The 21,315-nt window shown below is 41.5% G+C and overlaps 1 protein-coding gene across 2 annotated transcripts; it reads right to left on the bottom strand.

The window, feature by feature from the left end:
- Positions 1–474: 474 nt before the first annotated feature.
- Positions 475–21,311, bottom strand: MFSD9 (major facilitator superfamily domain containing 9). Of its 2 annotated transcripts, XM_032255568.1 has the most exons (7): positions 21,073–21,311; positions 16,176–16,263; positions 14,919–14,962; positions 11,098–11,227; positions 8,106–8,315; positions 3,457–3,548; positions 475–3,420 (listed from the first exon to the last, which is right to left on the bottom strand). In XM_032255568.1, the coding sequence occupies exons 1-7, from the start codon at positions 21,235–21,237 to the stop codon at positions 2,761–2,763; spliced, it is 1,389 nt and encodes a 462-aa protein (XP_032111459.1). In that variant the 5' UTR covers positions 21,238–21,311; the 3' UTR covers positions 475–2,760. The 2 variants fall into 2 exon arrangements, with proteins under 2 accessions (XP_032111459.1, XP_032111458.1); XM_032255567.1 differs by having other exon boundaries at positions 475–3,548.
- Between the last annotated feature and the right edge of the window lie 4 nt (positions 21,312–21,315).

The raw sequence follows: 21,315 nt of genomic DNA on the forward strand, positions 1-21,315 counted from the left end.
AATCCATTCTTGATCTAACTCAGTGAGTCCCAACTCCAGATGTGCACAGAAACACACAGGGTACTTCAAAAGTCGGGTTCCCATGGTCTAAGGCAAGCAGGCAGGGTACAAAACAGCTCCTTCTGTTGGCCCCAGGTGCAACTCTTGCAGAATTAACTCCCCAAGGTGCCACCCAGCCTGGGTTTGGAACCTTGCAGGTGATTCCTGTGGCCACACACACCCAGTGCCTTCTCAGAATTTTATTCATCCCTCTAGACATGAGGGCAGAATCTTCCACTCTATGGAACCCAAAGCCTGGAGACCTGCTTCCCAGTAGTCATAGCTGGCAGAAGGTTGGAAAGGGTGCCATTTCCTTCACAAATATTTCAGAATAAGATTCCACAGAATATTGAACCCTATGAAGATATTTTTGTCAGCCTGACACTTCAGAAAACAAGGTACTCAAGAGAATTTAAAAAATGAACCACCACAAAGGTTAATTGAGCAGATTTAATTTCCCTGAGTTTATACTCCATAAATGATACAAATACTACCCATTAAACCAGGGCTTTTCAAATTTTACTGTGCAAAAAATCAGTTAGATATCTTATTAAACTGGTCCCCAACACATCTGAGCTCGGGCTTGAGTGTCTGCAGGCCTCACAAGCTCCCAGGTGGTGCTGACGCTTCTGGTCTCTGGGTCACACTTTGAAGAGCAAGACAATAAATAATGTAAAAGGGGGTCATGAGAAAAGGTGTACCTACAAAATATCACATAACAAAATACTAAAGTCACTACTGGAGAGTAACAAACATGTTTCTCTATAAGATCAGTCTTTCGTTTTTAATATTTTCATGTGGCTGATTATAAAGACTCATTAAGTTTATGGGTTTTTTAAACTTCAAAAATAAAGTGCTACAATTAAAAAAAAAAGACTATAAGAGCTTTTAAGAAGCTTGCCTATTTCTGAGAGTGAAGAAAGCTTTGAGATTCAAATTCCTCTAAAATTCTACTTCACTGCATAAACCCTTGATTGTTTATTGCCTTTTGAGTCTAATCTCCATGACATTTAATTTGCTCTTTAAGGGCAAGGTCATTTTATATATTAATATTTTGGTCTTCTCAAAAGCATTTAACACTTACATAAAAGTTCACAATTGTAAAACCTAATCACAAGTCCTTTTTTTTTTTTTCTTGTAGCAAGATAGGAAAAAGGACCATCTTCAAACTAAAACATACTTACAATTATTTATCGTATTTGATTTTACTCCATGACTTCTAAAATACAGAAATGTTTCCTGCTTTACAAACAATAATTAAAGATATGACAAATTACTGCAGTGTACTAAAATATTTACAATTATGCATGTGTTAAGTTGAAAACAGGCATAACATCCTAGTGGACTAATTAAGGAATGTGAACTTCAACTGCCTGTGGGCGGGGGGCCTTAAGTAACTTTAATTTTAATTAATGCTTGATGTAATCCCAATGGCCAGCCTGCCTGGTGCATGTCTCCCTGCAAGGCTACGTTCATGTTCTGTCTGGGTCTCTCCCTCTTGTGGGCTCCTGGGCACTGTATATGAAACTCCAGTTTAGATGAGAAATGGCATACCAAAATATTTCCCTTTTGATCAACAGAATGCTTGTCTTTCCAGGCATGAAATTCAAAAGAAAGGATATGATTCTTAACATAAGACACAGTAGCATCAAGTTCTTCTGTTATGACATGCCACCTGACCCTTATTCTGCATAAGCGGTTCATTTAAAAAGCATTCCTATGCTTTGGCTGCACCACTGGGTTGTTAGCACCAGAAGGATGCAACCCGACTTTCCAGGCTTCCAGGAGCAGACTGGCATACCCAGCATCTAGGTGGTTTAGTCCAACTTCAGAGCAAGCTGGGCTCTCAGAGGTACAGAGCACAGGGAACAGGCCCCAAGGACCCGCTGCTCCATCATGCAGTACAACTGCTGAGAGCTGGGACAGGTGTAACACGCTGTGATTATGAACACAATTTTAAGACTCCAAATTTAGTCAGCTGTGTAAAAACAGCCAAGCCTATGTATTTAATCAAAATCAATGCAGTCTCAGTGTGGTCTTTTCTACTGCCATGAGAAATTGTCAATGGTGCTTACAAAACACCATGGATTTCTTCGCCCCACCCAGGCCCACTGAATCATCTCTGGGGGTGAGGTCAGTATCCGATTTTTAAGCAGGTTTGAGAAGCCATAGGCTGCTTCTAATAAAACAGCTTCTTCAATTTGCAGGATTTTGATAGAAAACTCCCTCCCAGTGTATGGAATTTAACTAGAAACTCAAGTTCCAGTTGATCAGAATTTGACTGACATGTCACCCTATTTTTTAGCATGAAAATGCTTATGGTTTCTTCCCTTCCTCTACGTATCATGTTCTTTTACTCCACCACCACTTCCCTACCCTGTGGCTGGTAGTTTTTTCACTCTTGAAAAATGTAACCTCATTAGCCCAGACAGGAAGGAGAGACTCAGATGGGAAGAAGAGACTTCCAGGTAAACGTTGAATATGCTCCCCTTGGAAAAGCTTTGCTCCAGTCTTAACCTTCCCGTGAGCTTCCGTGACTTCTGATCTTCCCATGGCATGGCTGTATGGCCAAGGGCCGACTTGGATGCCCAACAGCGCACACCTACCTGGAAATGTTTCCCTTCCACCCCAACCCTTTCCAAAGTGTCCTTCTCATTATGGCCTCTGGCCCTCATTCAGCTGTCTCAAATTTTGTTTCGAATTTGTTTTGTCCAAATCCATCTATTCACTTTTTAATTTACCATTCCCATCACCATTAGAGTGCGGTTTGTTTAGAGACATTATGAAAATGGCCACTAAGGCTAATGCAGCGCCCAGACTGGGGGGACCACAAGGGCTGACCTCCTGGGCAATCCCCGAGAGGAGAGGGGCGATGATGCGGCCCACTGCAGTCACAGACTGCCCCACGCCGATGACTGTGCCGCTGGCCCGGGCCCCGCCCACGGTCAGCTGGAGGTCCGTGATGCACGTCCTGCCAATGGCAGTGGAGAAGGACAGGAGAGTGGAGGAGATGACAACTGCACCTATGGTGGGGGCCAAGGAGTAGAGCAGCAGCAGTGTGCAGGTGAGCACGCTGGAGTGCAGCAGCAGGGCTTGCGAGTTGTGCTTGTACAGCCGTAGGATCGGCCCCAGGGCAAGGCCAGTCATGGCACCCAGCATGCTGGTATAACTGATGAGATAGCCTGTCACCTTGGGCCGCAACCCAAAGCGCTCCTCCAGGGCCAGGACAAAGTTACTGTAGTACAGCATGACTGCCAAGGCCATCAGCAAGCGCACCAGAAATATGTCCCACATTTCAGAAAACAGCAGGTTCTTCATGTCCTGCAAGGCCAACACCACTTTGACCCAGGGCCAGGCAGCCTTCTCGCTGGCCCTGGCTCTGCAGCTGGTAGCTGCCTCCTGCACTGTGTCATGGCTCCTTCCCAACAGCATGTGAGTCTTTCGCCATAGCAGGCCCTTCTCCGTACTGCCCGGTTTTGCTTCCCTCCATGGAAAGAGCCAAACGAGACCTGTTAAAATGGCATGAGACCCATTAAAGTATCTGAATGCACTGAATCCATACACTAACCTCATTGGGGAAGGAACAAGTATTTGTGTTAGATTACTAATCTATATTTTTGTACTACACTTACTAGTCTGTATTTTTGTATCTAGTTTTCCACCATTTCTATAGCTTTATTCTGACATCAGGATTCTGGCAAAAGACTCTACGCCTTTAAAAAAGAATACCACAATACTTACAAAATACTGCTTTCTCTCATCTCAAAAGCCTATGATGGTTTTCTACATCACATCATTTCATATCTAAATTGTTATAAATTTAAATTCTTCCTTTATTAACTTTGTAATTCTCTGCCTAGTTGTTATCTGCCCATCCATCTATCCAACCACCTAGACATCCAATATTCATGGAGTGCTTAAGTGCTTAATATAGAAATATATTACGACAGATGAGGCCTCTGAAAACACTGAACTCAAGACACTAACACCTAAAAAGGGGTTCAGATAAGAAAAGATGCAACCAGATTGCGATATAAGGGCCATGCTGGGGCAAGCACGGGCTGCTACATATGCAACAGCCTGCCTTGGCTTGATGGGTGAGCAGGTACAGCTTGGCCAGCTCTCCCTGGGAAGCACCTGCTTGGATCTGCCCCAAGTTAGGGTCATTTACCGCTTGTTCAGGTCACATCTGCAAACCTCAGGGGGCACCACTCTCATAGACCACAACATATACAACCTTACACAGTGGCTCTGACTGATACTCAGATGATCCCACCTCTGTCCTCATAGGACTAGCAACATTCTTGCCTGTTATCTCTTGCAAATTCATGTCCAAAAGTGTTCTTAAGACTAAATTCAAACTTGCCATTCTGGGACATCTTTCCAAACTCTACCCTACTGTTTTTTCAGTTCTTTAGTACTTAAAAGTTTAACTCAGACCAGTGGCTATTCACTCCTGCTTTATGTTGTTTTCAGCAACTTCATTTGTGTGTCATTTCTCCAAATATTGTCTAAGTGCTTCAGCCATAGACAAATTTATGACAGAAAACCAAACACATGAGAATGTGGATCTGGACTTTTAATAATTCAATCTTAAAGGGCCCTTGAACATTATACAGAACAGTGATAAAAATGTGAAAGAATTATTGCTGATAGACTAAAATAAAATGATGATGATGATGATGGCAACTAACATCTGTTGAGTGCTTACTATAAGCAATCTACCCACCTATCCATCCATCTATCCAATCATCAATATTCATGGAGTACTTACGTGTGAAAAGCTAGGAAAATATTAACAAACAAGACAAGGTCTATGAAATCCTACCTCTGGCACTGGGGTAAGCTGCTTGTAAGCAGAACCTCTTACGGTTCTCATAACAAGGCTATGTGTTTTGTTACCCCATTTTATAGATGAAAAAATGGGAGACAACTTGCCCAAGGGTCACACTAAAAACTGGTAAAACAGGGATTTGAACCCAAGTCTGTTGGACTCCAGAGTTTTGAGTTCGTAAACGTAAGAACAGAAATCACGATGAAAAGGCTTTCTCATGCAAAGTGGCAGACCAGAGGAGGATATAAGAAGCTAACAGAGTAAAAGCATTGAGGAAAACAGCTATAGTCATTGCGGGGCGGGGGAAGGATGGCAAGGCTGGGACAAAAAAGCAGCACAATATTATGTTCACTGGACTGAATGGCCAAAGCCCTCGGTGGGACACTGTGTGCCGTCTGGCCGGGTCATCTTCCCACTCCTCCTCTGCTAGACTATCAGCCCCAGCCTGCCTAACCTCAGATTTCTTATGTGATAAAAACAAGTCTCTCTTTCTTTAAGCCGTTGTAGTTGGGAACGCTTGCAGTGAAAATGTTTTCCTAACTGCTTCCACCCATTTACAGGCTTAAGATAGGGCAACATATTAAATGGCACTATGTTTAAGGATGCAAAATAGAACTCCATAACCAATTTCTTCATTATGTGCTGACTTTCAATTTTGAGTGAATCAATATTCATGTACCTTCCTTTATATGTGAAGATAACCTGGCCACATCAACGGGGCATGTATTTGAGACTATTTTATCTAGGTTTATGTGAATCCATCAGGCCGTCCCTCCTGATTTAAGTTACAGGTTAAGTAAATTCCTGGCAAAAAATCATAATGCATTCCTGTGAGGATTGAGAATAAGCTCATGAACTTTGCTTCCTGAGTCTGACATCCTAACCCAACATGGAAGTCATCATGCAAAACAGAACCCTGAATAGGAAGATTCAAAAAGCTGCAGTAAAGTACGATATCATTAAATGTAAGGAAAACTGCCTAGCATGAATTCCCTTGTTTATGAAGTCATTTATCCAAGGGCCAGCCATGCATCACTCTCTAAGGAAAGAAGATGAAAGACATTTTAAGCAACTAGCCCTGCATCCAAGGAGCTCACAGCCGTGTGTGTGTGTGTGTGTGTGTGTGTGTGTGTGTGTGTGTGCGCGCGCGCGCATGTGAGACGGGGTCTCATTCTGTCACCCAGGCTGGAATGCGGTGGTGTGATCACAGTCCTCCTGCCTCAGCCACTCGAGGATCTGGGACCACAGTTATGTGCCACCGTGCCTAGCTAATTTTAAAAAAAGTTTTGTAGACAAGGTCTCACTATCTTTTCCAGGTTGGTCTCAAATTCCTGGGCTCAAGCAATCCTCCAGCTTCAGTCTCCCAGAGTGCTGGGATGACAGGCATGAGCCACTATGCCCAGACCAGTGTGTATTCTGCACAGGGGTGATAGCAGTGAATAAAGCTGACAAAATCTCTTCCCTCATGGGGTCTGCCTCCTGATGTGGGGGGACAAACAGAATGTAAGCAGTAAAATAAATTAATAACATAATTTCAGGAATGTTATAAAGAAAATTAAGCTATTTTAGGCAGAATGGTCAGAGAAGACCTAAGGAAGCAGCTATTTCAGTCTTCAGTGATGAAGAGAGCCAATAAAAGATGTGGGATGAATGTGGCAGGTAGAGGACTGGCCTGGTACAGTGCCCTCCAATGGGAATGAGCCTGGCATGCATACTGTCAACCAGCAAGCCAGTGTGGCCAGAATGCATGGAGGGAAGCAGAGAGAGGGGCACGGTCTGTCCATCACCTACCACCATGCCAGCTGTGAGGCATGTGCATTATCATGATAGAAGCCACCGGGAGTCTGTAGCAGGAGATGGCATGGTCTTTCTTTTTTACTTTCATAACTGTATTTAAATTTATATTAAATACGTTAAAAATAAAAGATTTCCCTTTTAAATTGCAACTAAAATATTTACCATGCAGAAGAATAAAATTAACCCCATCCTCATACTACATACAAAAATCAACTCAAATGGATTAAAGATAAAAATCAACTCGAAATGGATTAAAGACAAACATAAAACCTGATACTGTAAAAGAGAAGGTAGAAGCTTCTTAAAATCGGCCTTGGCAATAATTTCTTAGATATAACAACAAAAGCACAGGCAAACAAACAAACAAAGACAAACAGGACTACCTAAAACTAAAAAGCTTCTGCACAGCAATGGAAACAAATCAGTAAAGTGAAAGAGCAACCTGGAAACAATCTGCAAAGCAAAAAGTAACCTGCACAGTGGATATGATTTGTAAACCACACATGTGATAAAGGGTTAATATCCACACTATACAAGGTGGATATTCAACAGCAAAAAACAAAACAAAACAGCAAAAAACAAAACAAAACTCTGTTTAAAAATGGGCAAAGACCTGGAACCAACCCAAATGCCCATCGACGTTAGACTGGACAGGGAAAATGTGGCACATATACACCATGGAATATTATGCAGCCATCAAAAATTATGAGTTTGTGTCCTTTGTAGGGACATGGATGAACCTGGAAACCATTATTCTCAGCAAACTGACAGAAGAGCAGAAGATCAAACACCGCATGTTCTCACTCATAGGTGGGTGTTGAACAATGAGAACACATGGACACAGGGAGGGGAGGACTACACACTGGGGTCAGTTGGGGGGAAATAGGGGAGGGACAGTGCGGGGTGGGGAGCTGGGGTGACACAGCAAGGGGAGAGATGCCAGATGTAGGTGATGGGGAGGAAGGCAGCAAATCACACTGCCACGTGTGTACCTATGCAACAATCTTGCATGTTCTTCATATGTACCCCAAAACCTAAAATGCAATAAAATAAATGGGAAAAAAAAAAAAAGGGCACAAAATCTGAATACACATTTCTCCAAGAAGGTGCTTGATATCACAAATCATCAGGAAAATTCAAATCAAAACCACAATGAAAAATCACCTCACACATGTTAGGAGGGCCAATATGGACACATTTTTAAAAGGTAAGTGTTAATGAGCATGTGAAGAACAGAGAACTCTTGCACACTGTGGATGTGAATGTAAACTGGTACCGGCCACTATGGAAAACACTAGGGAGGTTTCTCAAAATGACTTTCATTTTTGGATGATGAGTCTATCCATTCTAATAAACACTAATTGAAAAGAAATAAAAGTGGGTAGATTAGTCAGTATGAATACACAAAACGGTCTTCTCATGACTGTCAACTTACCAGCATTGAGAATGAAGACCAAAAAGCAGATGAAGGCTGTGAGATAAAACCCATCCTCTAATTCAGTGAGATAGCCACCGATCACGGGGCCCAAGATGAAGCCCACACTGGAGGCTGTGTTGAAGTGTCCGATTACAAGCGGTCGTTCCTTCTCTGGCACCAGATCAGAAAGTAGAGCCCTTGAGATGGAGAGAGTGTGTTTAAAAATACCTGCAAGGGGATGAGAAACATGCTCTGTAACTTTTTCTAGACCATAAGTATCTCACTCATGATCCTGTGCTTAACCTCTATCCCTGACAGAGTTCTGATCTCCATCTTCTTTGGAAGGCAGCTACGCTCACCATCATGCCACCAGCACATGTGATCTTCATTTTCTTTGAACCTTTGGAGTCTTCCCATTCTACCACAGTTTTACTCCTGGTTTAGCACCCTGATGCTAGTCGATCACCTTATCTCTGGCCACCAAGTCCCTTAGCCCTCAGCTTGCCCACCTCCTGTCATGACCTCCCAAGTGTCTCCCAGTTACCCAACTGCATTTCATGGTGGCTTCCATGTAGCAAGTTATCATTCTTTATACATTTACTCATTGAGCCAATATTTACTGCATGCCTACTCTATGGTGAGCCCTAATCTTGACAATGAGGATAAACCAAGGAACAGAGAAACGGAGCTGGGGAGAGGACAAGGAGTGTGTATAAATCTGATAGCACCATCATTGAATCAATATCAAGACCAATACCAGTAAGAGGCCGGTGAATTTGCTGAACAAATTGAATGCTATCATATAACTTTTAATAAGAAATTAAAGTGCCTGATGACTATACTCCTATCTCTGCAGATGGATTTGATTCCCATGTCCACAGAAACCCATGTGCAGAACAACCATACTTGCAAACATGCTGACATATTCTGGTAACCAGCAGCCCGCTATTTTGATCAACACATAGTAGGAATTCAATAAATGCCATTGGCGGATCTGCGTGAATCACGCAAGTGTGATGTGACACAGTGTTTTTCCGTGATCTCCCACAGGCAGTCACACTCTGCACATCACTGTGCCGCTGCTGAGGGCTTCAACGCACTCGTCCTACTAACCTATCCCAGCTCCGCCTCAAAATTAGCATGGCTGGGTGCTTCATAGATAGCCAGCCTCTCTGGGAAGCAAATGCATAAAGCCTTTGGGAATTAGGTAGATGGACTCTCTCTAGACCTGTTTCCTGAAACATCAGAGAGGACTGGGCCAGAATGTGATTCCCATAGGTCTTGCAGGAATTCTGTAATTGTTTCTGAAACTGTATTGATGTCAGGTTCACTTTACATACATGAGGGAAGAGGACTGTGGTAAGAGTAACCCATGAACAACCCAGCCTCAACTTCTCTAGTTTTTCAGAGTTTGGGGTGGTGGACAGAGTAGAAACAAAAATGAGGCATCCAACTAAGGCACTTCAACCTCAGGCACTGACTCGAAGTCAGCTGCTCATTTTTAGGACACAAAGGTCTGAATCCACAACTCACTTTGTGAAGCAGAACCCTGTGAAGCCCCCGACGACTCGCTCCTATTCACGGACCAATAAACACCATGGAGGTTACATAGGCAAGGAGGAGTTTTTATGTATAGTTCTCATTTGTGAAGATTATAGTGACTGTTCATATAAGAGAACTCTCACTACTTAAGCCAGGCTCATTTGCTATTAAGTAAAACATTTTAATCCTCCCCATGAATCTCTATGCATTTTGTAACAACTCTAGCTTCTTTTTCACCTTCCCCATCGCTTCTTTAGATTTACGAACAGCACATAGCACTGAATGGTGGAGGGTGTTATACTGTAGAAAGACACACTGCCCACCAATAACAACAAATTCAACATCAGATGCACATGCAACAGCTATCAGTTGAATTTTGTGTGTGGTACTGGGTTTTGCAGAGACAGCTGAACCACATTTAAGCAAGGCCCTTCGTAAAGCATTTTCCACTCAACAAAAAGGCATGGTAAGAATTTTGGGGCTGAACTCTGCAGACTTTCAGAGTAAATGAAAAAAGTATATATTTCACAGAAATGGGTGTAGAAATCCCAGGTGAGCCAGCTGAATACCACTTCTATGTTAAAATGAGTTATTTGATGCTCTATTTATTTGGGAAGTCAGTTAAAAGCAAGCAGTTTAAACACAGGATGGTACCCAGTGCCTCAGACGAGTTGACCAGGGTAGCAAAGCCTGCCAGTGCTCTGACAAGTACCGTAAGAGAGAGACATTGAAGCTCCTCTAATTGCTAAGAATGGCAAAGAGAACAATGCTTCTACAGGAATAATCTACCCAACAAGGACTACCTGGCATTCACAGGCGGTGTTTCAAAAAATGGACAAAACAAAAAGCTAGTTCAAAACGTTAAAAATAGTCCAGACTGGTCTGGAAACAGCAAACTAGCTCATGAGCTACTATATCATAATCCCAGTGTCCCTGCAATTGACAGATGGAAGGAGGCCACAGGAAAGCAAAATAGGTGAATCCCAATTTGATGTCAGGAAGCTCAGTTACAAAACTACAGGCTCACCAAGGGAGAGAACAGGAACCTCGGTGCTGGTCAAAGAACTTAACAAATTTTTACTGACTGAATGCAGACCAAGATCAACAGGAAGGAGACAAGTCCCAATACAGTAGTGTGATCATTCACACTGACAGGCTCTGAGGGGCAAGGGGCTCCATCAAGTACAACTCCAGCTTTGTTAATATAGCACAGCGCCTGGCCTGTGCCAAATATTCAATGGCCAGCAGCTGCTGGTGTCAGTTATAGTCATAATTGTCATTGTAATTAGCATTTTATGTAAGTGCTTATCAAAGAGGCAATGTCCAGCAGAAACAGGCTTTACATAGAAAGACAGAGACAGGGAAATACACACACACACACACACACACACACACACACACACACACACACACAGAGAGAGAGAGAGAGAGAGAGAGAGAGAGAGAGAGAGAGAGAGAGAGAACTCACCTGCTGGGACTCTAGCCAGGACAAACAGGAACACATTACTGGCTGCTCCCAGAAGGAGATAGCCCAGAGCACTGAGTAGAATACAGGCCAGCAAGGAAGACCGTCTTCCCACCACATCGCTCCAGCAGCCCTGAGGAAAGCAAGAAAGAAAAAGCCCTTGGACTCCGCACAGTAACAACCATTACCATGCAAACGACCAAAACAAAGTAACCACAGGAAAACATCAGAAGATTCAGTGTCAGATCCTCAGATGCTAAATTCCATGATGCTATTGGTCAGAGTAAGTTATTTCTCTAATCTTCACACACGGTGAATGGAAAACCACAACGTATTTTTCTTTGTCCAAAACCAAAGTCTGATGGTCTGGTAGCTTAGAAAGGCTGGAGAGATGGTAAAGTATAAATTATAAAGCCTCATTATTGTCTTTATTCTCATGACTTTATACAATTATACTCTTCAGATACGTGTACAATTTTTGGAAATTTGGAAACTACTGAAAAACAAAATGAAGAATATAAAAGTACCTCATAGTCCCAAATGTACTGTACCTATATTTTAACAAAATGGTTATATAGTACACTCTACTTTGTAACTTGCTTTTTTTACTTAATATGACTTAAACATCATTCCATATTATGAAACTTTGCCTTTGCTACCATTTAATCATATTTCTTATTCCACTATGTACCGATATTTAACAAATCATTTTGTAGATTTTTACTCTTTAAAAATTTGTCAGAAATATAAATAATGTTGTAATAAGTATCTTCACAGCAAACTCTCCACAAATACCCTTAAAATTTCCGTAGAAATAATTTCTACAATTGGAGTTGCCCCAATTCTATGCAGGCATTTTGTTTTAGGCATTCGCCACATACTGACCAATTACTCTCTGGAAAGATTTGTCATCCCATATACACTGTAATTAGAACAGTAATAATCTCCATTTCCCCATATTTCAACCAGCATTGTTACTGTCAATGTTTAAAATCTACAGATTTGTTAAGCAGCATCTTTTAAAATTATGTTTGCCTTTTTTCCTGATAATTGGTAAAAAAAATTTGTATGCTATTTGTATTTCCTCTTAAGAGAAGCAAATAAAGCTGCATTTCTGCCCATTAGAATTCCCACATTTGGGAAGCCTCAGAGACTTGCCAGCCACACCTCCCTCCTCAACATTCTTTATGCAAGTAAGGATGTTGAGCAAGACCACAGGAGGAAGCCTGCCATTTCACATATTGAGGTTCTGAAAAAAGTCCCCGCCTTAAACTAACAATTACTAACACTATACTATCAATGGAGCACTGTGTAAAAGGGTCAAGAACAGGGTCCCCCATGCTGTGGGAAACCCTGGATGACCCGCAGTTCCAGTACAAAGGGCTGGTCTCCATCGGTCCTGGCTGGGAGGTGACTGAGGCTGGTTCCTGCATCCCTCCTTCCTCAGTGATGTTCCACAACCATTCCTTACCATCTCCACTAACCATAGAAGGAATCTCAGGAGGCAACTCCTCCTTGCCAATTGCCAGGGTACCTGTTCATACCCTTTCCCCAATTTTATTGATATGTAAGGACCCAAAAGATCCCTTTACATAAGGATGTAAACTTCCTCTATAAAATATTTTAAAGGTAAATTTTCCAAAATACCGTCATCCTCCTACAGACGTCTTCAATCCTACTCCCCAATTTTCATTTCAATGAATTTTAGAAATTCCCCACACTCTTCATCTGGGGAATGGGTCGCCAGCCTCCTTGTAATCGCAGGACAGTGGTATAATCTGGGAATTACACCCTGGGCCCTGAGCCTGGCTGCCTGGTCTTAACACCGAACTCATGATTCCTTCCACAATGACCTCGGACATATGAGTTAACCTCTCTATGCCTCAGGCTCTCTACATATTGAGAGACTGTAAAACAGAAATAAAGATAATATCTGCCTCAGAGATTACTTTCCCCACTCAACACTTTCTATGTGCTTAATATAAAATGAGTCATTAAAGACCCACAACCACCCTTTGAGGCTGGTTATTGTAATGATTAGAGGAAATAAAGTTCTCGAAACAGGGACTCACACATAGGTGCATCATTTTTATTAAAATACATTTATTTAAAAACATTAGCCAAATCTGGCAGAATATACTTTTTCTTTATAAAGAATTGTTCTCAAAATTAAAAACTATTTGGTAAAATTTATAATTAAAATACATATTTATAAGAGTATGGGTTAAAAAGAAAATTTTAACTGGGCATTTCCGTATCTTAAGCCTTTCTAAGAAAAATTTTTATTAAATTTCAGCTAAAGGACACATGAAATGTTCCATGCAAGTACAAACATAAAACAACAAAGAAGAATTTGAAAAAAAGGGTAGAGTTATAGTTAGCAATAAAAAAAATCACATTCATAAAGTGCTAACTATTGCCAGGTGCTCTGATAAGTAAGAATGTAAAAGTAAATTAAGCAAGTAAGCCTGGTCTATATCTCAGGAAGGCCAGAGTCCAAGAAGAGAAAAGCATTTAAAGAATTAACATACACCGTGGCCTAAGAGCGCTAACAGATACACACATCAGGTATTTTGGGAGTGAGTTTACAAATAAAGCAAAAAAGGTGTTTGCTAAGATGTAACCCAAACTTTTCTCTCACAAGAAAGAACTTACAGTAGGACATTCTACTCGACAAGCAAGTGGATTGCTCTCCTGTACAATCTGATAACTCTAGTTACCTATTTACTTTTTTATATCATTAAGGCAATGACAGATGGCTCTTAGAAAAAAAATAACATGGGCTTAGAGTCTGAACACTGAGATTAGGTGGCTTAGTCAAATTAAACTACGTGGGTCTCATTTGGTCTTAATTTCCTTCTATATAAAAGGAAGAAACCCAACTAGTTTGTTGGGTTACTATAAAGTTTAAATGAGGCTAAAACTGTTATCATTGTGAAAAATCTAATATATGAAAGAATTCAATAAAAGATAAATCAGGAAGTAGCTGTTTACTTAAGAATTTATCATAAAATCTGACTGAGTTTCTTTTAAAAATGTATTTTACAGGGAAGCAACTCTTGGGAAATATAAGTACAGTTTGTGTTCATTAACTGTGAGAACCCCCCCAGGCCACCTATTGAGACCAAAGTCACTAATGATCAATTGTGAGATTAAACTGACTACTCTACTGAACCGCCTGAACCACTGGACACGGAGGTCTCCAGACCATAGCGATCACAGTAGATTGCACAGGGAGAAAGAAGGGAATGATCAGGTAAGGTCTCTGAAATTCAAACAACTATGTGGTCAAAAGTAGGGCGGTGACAAGGTCACCACTGAATGTTTGTTTCTTTTTTTTCTTAGAAACAGGGTCTTGCTATGTCGCTCAGGCTAGATTTGAACTTCTGGGCTCCTGACCTCAGCCTCCCAAGTAGCTGGGACTGCAAGTGTAGGCCACTATGCCTAAGCCCCTCCAGATCTTTCTACTCCATGCTGCAGATATATATACAATCAGCCAATCCAAATGTCCCCTTCTGTTTATACACTTAAGTCTTATAAAAAAGATTTTATTTAGTTCAAAATACACAACTTTAAATAGAATAGCAGAAATATAAAGGGATTTGATGACTATCAACGAAGTGAAACAAATAAAATTGGTAATAACTTTTGTTTCCATTTTGTCTATAAAATGTTAGCAGGGAATTATAGGAAGAACATATTATAATTTAAAGGTCTTTTCATCCCAAATCTATCACTTTTTGATAAACTTCAAGCCCCAATTTTACCACATCTGTGATGGATGAGACATGTGATTATGTTTTACCAAATGGAAGGTAACTTACCACCAACGTGCTAGAAAAGAGTTGCAAAATGCCATAGGAGGAGCCTGTTAAAAACAAATCAATAAAATCAGCTAAACCTATCACAGAAATGGATTCATGCAATAACACTTACACAGAAACCAACAGAAAACATCAGGAAAGAGAGGCCTTTTTTTTAAATCTCACATCATTTTTTTTTTCTATCTGGAAAAATGGAAGTAATACAATTTTTAATAAAATGTTTTCAAAAAATAGAAGATAAACGGAAGAGAGAATAAAGGCTAAAGGTGACCTTATGGATGCTGTATGATTGTCCTTCCGTCATGAGAACTGTGTAGCTTCAACTTATGAAACAGCATGGAGAGTACTCAGGGGAATAGAAATTTAAATTCTGAAAAAAATCCTAAGCCTTAAAGTTTTAACGTTGTCTGTCTCTAACATTTTATGGTTTTATAAAATCATTTAATTTTATCAAGAACTTACAAGGTTTTACAGAGTTTTTTTTTTTTTTACCTCCATTATCATGTAACATGCCCCATTTGCTTTTACCAAAAACCCTCAGGCTGCTGGGTGGTCCAGTGTAATTCCAAGTATATTTGTCAAGGGAAATACAAATCATGGCATGGACCATGATTTAACAAATATGTACAAAACTGTCCGCAAACACCTGCTTATTCTTGATCTTGTGAATGATCCAGAGCTGTTAGTCTCAACAATTTCTCACTGGTTAGCATGGTCCTAAGCCCTATTTCTTGGCTCTTTGATAAATCAATGACTTCTGGATGGAATTTTTATGCCGCACAGGCAGAGAAACCCTACGGTCTCCATGATGTGTTGGTGATAGTGTGGGAAGCTTGCAACTAATTGACTAATGTTCACCCAAACCCTTTTCCACAAGGTGTACTTTACGTAGATTATGTTTCCCTGGTCTCTCACCTTAGGTTAAGGGTTCCTGTAGGCAGGAGTCCACATATACCTACCCTTTCACACACACAGCCAGGTCCTGGCAGAGGCTCCATAAGTACCTGTTGCCACTAGTGGCATGAGACCTGGGTATAACACTCAAACCTCAAAATCTCCCTGAACATAGGTTGTCTACAAAAAAAGGAATTACATTTGCTGTAGGCTAATATTTTAAAATATTCTGGAAATTTGTTTTACTTCATTTCCCATTTACCTTTGGGTAATATTTGGCTACAAGATTGAATTGTTTTCAGGTACTTGGTTCAGAGGATTTAAAATTCAGTGCTCTAAAAATGAGGAGTATTGACCACTCACCTACTATTCCAGCAACTGTTGGACTTGCTCCAAGGGACTTGATGTGAAGGCTTAATAAAGGCACAACCATGCTGACACCAAACAAATCCTGAAATAAAATAAATGCTGATGGACTCAAATTAGTTTTTTTCAAACTTTTAAACCTAAAATTTTAAACTAATTTAAAAGTAAAACCAATATCTAAAATTTTAAATACATAAGAAATCATAATTTGATTCCATAGCATGCTATACAAATCCGCAGCCACTTGCAAATGCCTGGATTACAAATGACCTGGGATACATTTTAACTTTACATTCAAGGAGGATACGCTACAGAAGTTCCTCAAACAAAACAGACCAAAAAGCCCCCCAAATTTTCTGTGAATGAATCATAGGAAAAAAAAATGCAGTCATAATTTGTATTTATTGGTGAACCAGCACTTGCTTAAAAATATATGTTTCCTTCTGGAGTTGGTGAAAGTGGCTAATGTCTTCGGACCTGTGGTTTATAAAGGATCAGTAAAGCAGGAAGGAAAGAGAAAGCTGGTGCACTGGAGAAAGGCCAGTTTTTTGCAGCTAAGTCACAGAAAGTGAATGGAGTCAGGTTGACAGTTCTCAATTTCAGCTCCATCACTTACTAAACATGTATTTTTGGAAAGTCACTTAAAGTTACCAAACTTCAGTGCTGGGAAAAGAGTAATACCTGCCTGGTGGAAATATGATGAGCATTAAGTGGCATAATGCTTCAGAAAGGCCTGAAAAAACCATATACGCTCAAACATGTCTTCTCCCTTCTTCAGTTCTGGTGATTAGTACAAACCCTTTTTGCTAGGTGTTCTGAGTTAGTAGACAGACTGTTAATTTTTCCTTTAATTTTGTTCTTATTCTCACTTCACTAAGTTACCCACTACAGTTGGTTTAGGGGGAGAAAAAACATTGCACACACAGAGTTTTCATTATACCCAACCTGAATTCCTTCTCTCATAAACCTGGTTAGTTGGAAAGAACAGACTCCCATGAAATAGATATTTTCCTTGAGCTCAGAGTTAATCTTTTGTTCCCCCTTCCCTGTCCTGGTAGGTGTGCATTTATATAACTATAGATACATACATTTCCACATACTTTTTCAGTGGGCTTTTCCATGGTTACGCCTTTAGAGGGCCCTGTTATCTAATATCAAGTGACTATAATTAATATTAAAATTATATTGCCAGAGTGATGATTTATTATTTTAATATTGCGATTACTTAAAATGTCCTTTGGGTCAGAGCCAATTTCTTTTGGGCTTTGCATCTCATCAGCCCACTGATGTTTACATTAAAAAGACTCATAATGCACCAGCCACCTATTGAATCTTCTGGATCTTTTGAAAAAGGAAACTCGATTGTCCAATAACAATTTTTTTTTCCAAAAAAAAATTTTTCAGTACAACATATCATTTAATAAAATGGTTATCCTGAATAAGAGATGGAAAGAAATATTCAGGTAAAGAGGCTGAGATCTGTAATAATCTAACTTGTACTAACCTAACTGACCCCATCTTAGCTGCTCTCTCTAGCCTCTCCCTCCCTGCTTCGACCCCCTCAGGTGCATTACTGGGTCATGCTGCACGTGGTGGCTCATGCCTGTAATCCAAGCACTTTGGAGGCCAAGATGGGCGGATCATCTGAGCTCGGGAGTTCAAGACCAGCCTGACCAACACAGTGAAACCCCGTCTTAAAAAAAAAAGAGTGGTTCACACTGTTCACAGTACCTGTAACCATCGTAACTGCATCCTGCTTGGCAGGTCTACTTGCTATTGTGAATACCTTCCCTGGTGATTGATTGTATGGAAAGTTGCCCCTGCTATCCCCCTTGATGAATGTATGGAAATACCCTTAGCAACCAAAAATCCTGGGAGCCTCCTGCCCCCTGGTTACCAGCTTCCGTATCTAACTTGCTTGTTCTGCTTCTGTAAAATTCCACTTCAGCTAGACTCCCCCTCCCCTACCTAAGTCAAGGTATAAAGGGAAATCAAGCCTCTTCCTCGGGGCGAGAGAATTTTGAGCATTAGCAGTCTCTCGGTGGCCAGCTAATAAAGGACTCTTAATTTGGAACTCAGAGCATGGCGTGTTCCTTCTGACTCGCTCGGTTACAACAGAGCTATGGAAGGTAAATATGAAAATACAGACTCAAAAGTAATAACTGATGATTGGTATTACTTTAGCACTTGCTGAGTCTGAAAAAGACTATATTCTTCAAAGGAGACTGGCCACTGAATCTTTTCTCTTGGGAAGTTCTGTTCTAAAATGATCTTCTCCTTTCCTATAAAAGGCAACTCCTTTCTGATTCTGAATTCATAGCTTCTTCAAAATCACTGTATTTGTCAACTGGTCATGTGCATATAACCACTTATAAAAAGATGTCAGAAGGGGCCATTTAAACTTTTTACTGAACATCAACATTTCTCAAAAATTGATGAATATATACACTCAAAAGTTTCAGGACTCTTTTCAGGGTAGGAACCCCAGTAAGTATTGATTACTGGACTATCTCAAGAAAAATGAATAAAGCTGAATAAAGCTGATGGGATGGAAAACAAATGTCATCAAATATCTGGAGGAAAAAAGTGGTTGAAATAATAGATCTCATCATCATCTACGCATCCTAAACAAAATGGGACTCAAGGGTTATCTTGGTCTTCCCTCCTAAATCAATTAAAACCTGGAAGTACAGGTAACTGCTAAAGCAGAACAATTTGGCAAATGACTTCTCTAATCTTGTTCCCTTACTCTACCAATCAGAAACCATTTGTCCAAGAACCTTAGAGTTCTCTACATCCCTAAATATGTCAAAAATAATAACTAAATTACATATAGTCTTCCTTAGGTGTCACCTAACAATCATCTGTCAGGTAGCTTTATATGACCTGCATATACAGCTTCATGTATTTTAATTGTTTACAATATTTTCCATTAAAAAAAATCCCTAGTCTCTTAATTTTTGGGAAACTATACATTTTTCTCTTAAGATATGAGACATCAAATGGTTCTCTTGAATACATTGTTAAAGTTATTGAAATTCTGTGTCAGGCTTGCTAGATTAGACTTGTCAAGTGCACAGCATAAAGAAAAATATGAGAAGCTGTGAATATTCAAATCTGTATTGGAAGGCTGACTTTAACAAATGATCTGTGGTTTGCTTTGTTTTATTGTAATACCCAAACTATTTTGAATTCTAGGTCATGTTAGTTTCCACATTCTCTGAGCCCTAGTCTGGACTTTCCAAATAAGGGCTCAAATGTTGTCATCTGGCCAAACCAGTCCAAGTTCCTTCTGAGATAGGACAGCAGTAGCTTGGGACCCACATCTAACAAGGGTGGATGGCAGCCAACTCCTCTCCAAAAACCACCCATACTCACTGGTCGTGAATTCTAGGTGACTACACTGAAAAGTAAAAGTCCACACTGAGAATGAACTAATAAAGAGATGAAAGGAATAGTAGTCAGAAGGAGTGCCAGGCTCTGAAGTTAAAGGCATGGAGCTGGAGGGTGGGTCCTGCAATGGCCCTAGAGGCAGAGAGGTCCTCTCTAACATGCCACCCTTCCTGAGGGCCTTGTGCTTCTGCATTTGCAGAAATTTGGTGAACATGCTTTCATGGTGGTCTTAACTATTAACTCAACAGAGTTGCTGTCAACTGTTGAACACCTTGCATGGAGGTGGGGGCATGGAGAGTGCATGAGACTGGGAGAAGTGGTGGTCTTGACCTGCATTTGGGCAGAAAACGGTGATTCCTCTCTGCCAGGGCGGAGTGCCATAAGGTACCATCTTCAAGGCCTCAGAAGGTAGCCTTTTCCCATTGACATTTACTTCAGCTCCCTTTGCCCTCAAGATACTGGATTAGCTCACACCCAGGGCTACTGTACCAGGCCTAGCCTTGGAAAGGGAGGACTGCGACGTAGATCTAGGGTTCCTGCATATAATGGCCCAAAAACTACCAACGTCAGCTTACTTGTAAGGCTAAATTCTTCGGTGGCAGAACTGTGGATTACAATAGTGGGGCTCCACAGCAACTACCACATGGCAGGTGTTCAGAAATGCCATGAATCAGTTTACTAAACTTTCCATTCTACACGGGAAATTAGCACTCAGGGAGCAAACCAGGACACGCACACACTCACACCATGATGAAACCAAACCTATGTTGTGCAATGCACCCGTTTGTCCAAAGGTAGATGGGTACAATTCACTCTGATCTGCATTTTTAAACTTTCAAGTCAACCAAGAGCCCTAGAGAAAATGCACCCAATTCCGTACCAGTGGGAAGAGCGGCTTCCCCTGCCTGTTCTGGTTAAAGGCAAACTAGGCACACGCACACACATCATGATGAAACCAAACCTATACTGTGTGAGGCACACAGTTTGTCGAAAGGCAGATGGGTACAATTCACTCTGATCTGCATTTTTTTAAAAATATTCTAGTCAACCAAGAACCCTAGTGAAAATGTGCCTAATTCTGTCCCAGCGGGGTCATCAACAGCGGCCTCCTCTGCCTGTTCTGGTTCAAAAGCCGGCATGTCCCTACCGCACCAGCAGCAGCTAACCAGCTGGGCTTTTCCAAGCTTGCCCAAGCCCCTGTTCCTCGCCCTACAAAAGCTGCACCTGCCACAGCATTTAACACCTGGCCACACCTGAAGCTGGTACCAGGGCTTCTTAAAAGGCAGGGAAGGGCAGAGGCTCTGCGAACCGTGGTGCAAGCGAAAGCGCGAGAGTCAATAAAGCAGTGTGAAGCGGGTGATGGGGCAAGAGGAAAGCTTGATAGGTAGTGAGGCACCCACCAAGCGGACTGCGGGTTCCCACCCCCGGGAGCTCCAAGAACCGCCTGGGTCCCAAGGCCCGAACAGTCAGCCCTTGCCCCCAGCCCCACGCTCGCACTCACCAAGAAGCCCACTAAGTAGAGACAGAGCAGGAAGCGGCGGGCTCGGACGGCACTCGAGTCGGCAGCCTCTGCCTGGGTTCCTGTCCTCCGCTCCTGTCGCAGCTCTGCCGTCTCCGAGACCAGCCTCCGGTTGGAGCTCCTGCCCCAGCGACCCCCGAGCTCCATATCCGAGCCGGGTCGGGGGCCGACGCGGCAGCAGCCGGGACCGGACCCGGGAGCCCGGCCCCGCCCTGAGCGGAAGCA

Source organism: Sapajus apella, unplaced genomic scaffold (genome assembly GCF_009761245.1).
Source record: "Sapajus apella isolate SASKATOON/1434 unplaced genomic scaffold, GSC_monkey_1.0 scaffold89, whole genome shotgun sequence".
In the NCBI taxonomy this organism is placed as follows: domain Eukaryota; kingdom Metazoa; phylum Chordata; class Mammalia; order Primates; family Cebidae; genus Sapajus; species Sapajus apella.